Below are 2,500 nucleotides of genomic sequence, written 5' to 3'. Positions count from 1 at the left end.
CCACACACACGGATATACAAAAGCTGATCATTAACATGCATGTATCTACACACACCATCCACACATCCATCTCTCTCTCTCTCTCTCTCTATGTTCCTCCATGACAGAGCCAGCTGTGGTTGATGGGAGATTTGTGATGCAACTGCAAAGCCTCTATTGACAGGAAAATTGAGAACATCAGTGTGTGTGTGTGTGTGCGTGTGTTACCGGGAAAGACAGAGTTGAGGTTGACTGGTGGCTGGTTGGTGTCCACGGTGATCTTAAACTTGGTGTTTTTGGCCGAAGAGGACGGGAACACACACCAACGCCAGAGGAAGACTGAACCTGGACTGGAGAACCCTGGGAACTCCTGAGAGAGAGAGAGAGAGAGAGAGAGAGAGAGAGAGAGAGAGAGAGAGAGAGAGAGAGAGAGAGAGAGAGAGAGAGAGAGAGAGAGAGAGAGAGAGATGGACAGGAGTGAGTAAAGTAAAAAGTGAAATTATACTCAATCTTTGAACCCTTTATGGTGCTAAGAACATTTTTAGAAAGGTTCTCTACAGCACCAAACTCAAATGGTTCATTCATAGGACCTTCATGGTGCTGCAGAGACCCATTTACAAACGTTTTACAGTCCACACTGTGTTCTGTATTCTGATGTAGGGTTTGCCACACTCAAAGCAGCAGGTTATAGGTTACTTCTTGGAGAACCCTAAAACTATCAATCTAAAAACTAGCGTTCGTGTGATATGGGTTTTTGAACGCTGATATCAATAACGATATTTCTGGATTGAAGCTGCCGATAGCCAATATTTCGTGCCAATATTCAATGTATTTAAATTTGACAATTTTTCATGCAAAATTATCCAAAAAACCTGGATTCAGTGCTTCTGCCAGAATTTTAATCTTGGTACTAGTGGAAAAGCCTCAAAGCTGTAATATATTCATGTGTACTTGCGTGGAATCTGATGACAATTCCAGATTAGAATTAATTCAGGGTAAGAGTTTCCTTTACACAAGTACACCAGTGCAGTATTGATCAATTCTAAAATAAACATGTAATCAATCAAACTGCCATTTTTCCATCATATCAGAGGTGGACAAAGCTGATTGGCTGATATCTGATATTTAATAAAAGGTCAATATCGGCCTTATATATCTGCAAACTAATGCATCAGTCTCACCCTATTCCCAATCCCCCTCCTCCTGCAGCTCTTTCCCTGCAAAACATCCCTAAAATCACAGCCCACTTCCCCTTTAAGTGGCGCCCCGACTCCGCCAAACTCCCCTACGGCAAATTAAAGGGGGTCGGCACATCGCCTTTAAGGCTTTCTCTCCAAACAGCAGCCAGGTTAACGTTTGTTAACACAGTAAACATTACAGATATTCAAATTACATGCATATCTGAGAGCTACGAGGCCGGGAGACTCAACATCAACACCCGGGCTGGGACGGCTGTTTATGGAAGAATCTTTAGGTCCGAAAAGGAAGTTTCGGGGAAAAGGGGGAACGATTTTGAGGAGGAAAAAAGAGAGGAGAGGAGAGGAAAGGAGGATAAAGGAGGAGAGGAGGAGAGAGGACAGGATTTGACTGGATAAGAGCGAAAGAAAGGAAAAGAGAAGGAGACATAAGGAGAAGAGAGGAGGAGAGAGGAGAATGGAGGAGAGGAGAGGAGAGGAGCGGAGAGGACAGGACAGGAGAGGAGAGGAGAGGAGAATGGAGGAGAGGAGAGGAGAGATAAGGAGGTGAGGAGGGAAAGGAGGGAGGATAAAAGAGGAGAGAGGACAGGATTTGACCAGAGAAGAGGGAAAGAAAGGAAAAGAGAAGGAGATATGAGGAAAGGAGAGGAGAGGAGAGGAGAGGAGAGGAGAGGAGAGGAGAGGAGAGGAGAGGAGAGGAGAGGAGGAAGAGGAGAGAAGAGGAGAGGAGAGGAGGAGAGGAGAAGACAGGAGAAGAGAGGAGAGGAGAGGAGGAGAGAGAAGGAGAGGAGAATGGAGGAGAAGAGAGGAGGATAAAGGAGGAGAGGAGGAGAGAGGACAGGATTTGACCGTAGAAGAGCGAAAGAAAGGAAAAGAGAAGGAGAGAGGAGGAGAGGAGAGGAGAGAGGAGGAGAGAAGGATAGGAGAATGGAGGAGAGGAGAGGAGAGGAGAGGAGAGGAGAGGAGAGGAGGAGGAGAGGAGGAGGAGAGGAGAGAAGGCCAACATAACTGTCGTGAGCTTATGCAGTGCTGAGCTTGGCAGAAATTCTACACTTAGCTAGAATAACAGAGCGAGGAAGGAGGGACGGAGGAAAAAAGCTGTTAAGAAGAGACAGAGCGAGGGAGCAGGAGGAGAGGAGGTGGGGTAACGACAGGAGAGGGAGAAAACCTGAGAGGAGCAGAAAAATGAGTGGAAAGAAAGCAGCGGGAGAGAGAGGGGAGAGAGACAGAAGAGAGAGAGACTGAAAGAGAAAGAATGATAGATGACAGCTGAGGGGGAAAGAGGGAGAATTAAATTGTGGAAAGTTCCAGATTATTATAGTTAT

At 46.0% G+C, this 2,500-nt stretch overlaps 1 protein-coding gene across 1 annotated transcript in view; it reads right to left on the bottom strand.

Annotated features, from left to right (window-relative positions):
- bbs9 (Bardet-Biedl syndrome 9) overlaps window positions 1–349 on the bottom strand; it is a gene marked incomplete at both ends in the record, with an annotated part of 48,267 nt that extends 47,918 nt beyond the window's left edge. The window contains 2 exon segments of the mRNA XM_071537682.1: window positions 208–292; window positions 294–349. Coding sequence (XP_071393783.1) covers window positions 208–292; window positions 294–349 — 141 coding nt within the window.
- Between the last annotated feature and the right edge of the window lie 2,151 nt (window positions 350–2,500).

The sequence above is a fragment of the Centroberyx affinis genome, unplaced genomic scaffold, assembly GCF_046629955.1.
Source record: "Centroberyx affinis isolate AG114_WGS23_722 - 3 ecotype Tasmania unplaced genomic scaffold, CSIRO-AGI_Caff_v1 ptg003105l_1, whole genome shotgun sequence".
Taxonomy (NCBI): Eukaryota; Metazoa; Chordata; class Actinopteri; order Beryciformes; family Berycidae; genus Centroberyx; species Centroberyx affinis.
Note: the sequence above shows the minus strand (reverse complement) of the source record. Positions and strands in the feature narration are given on the sequence as shown.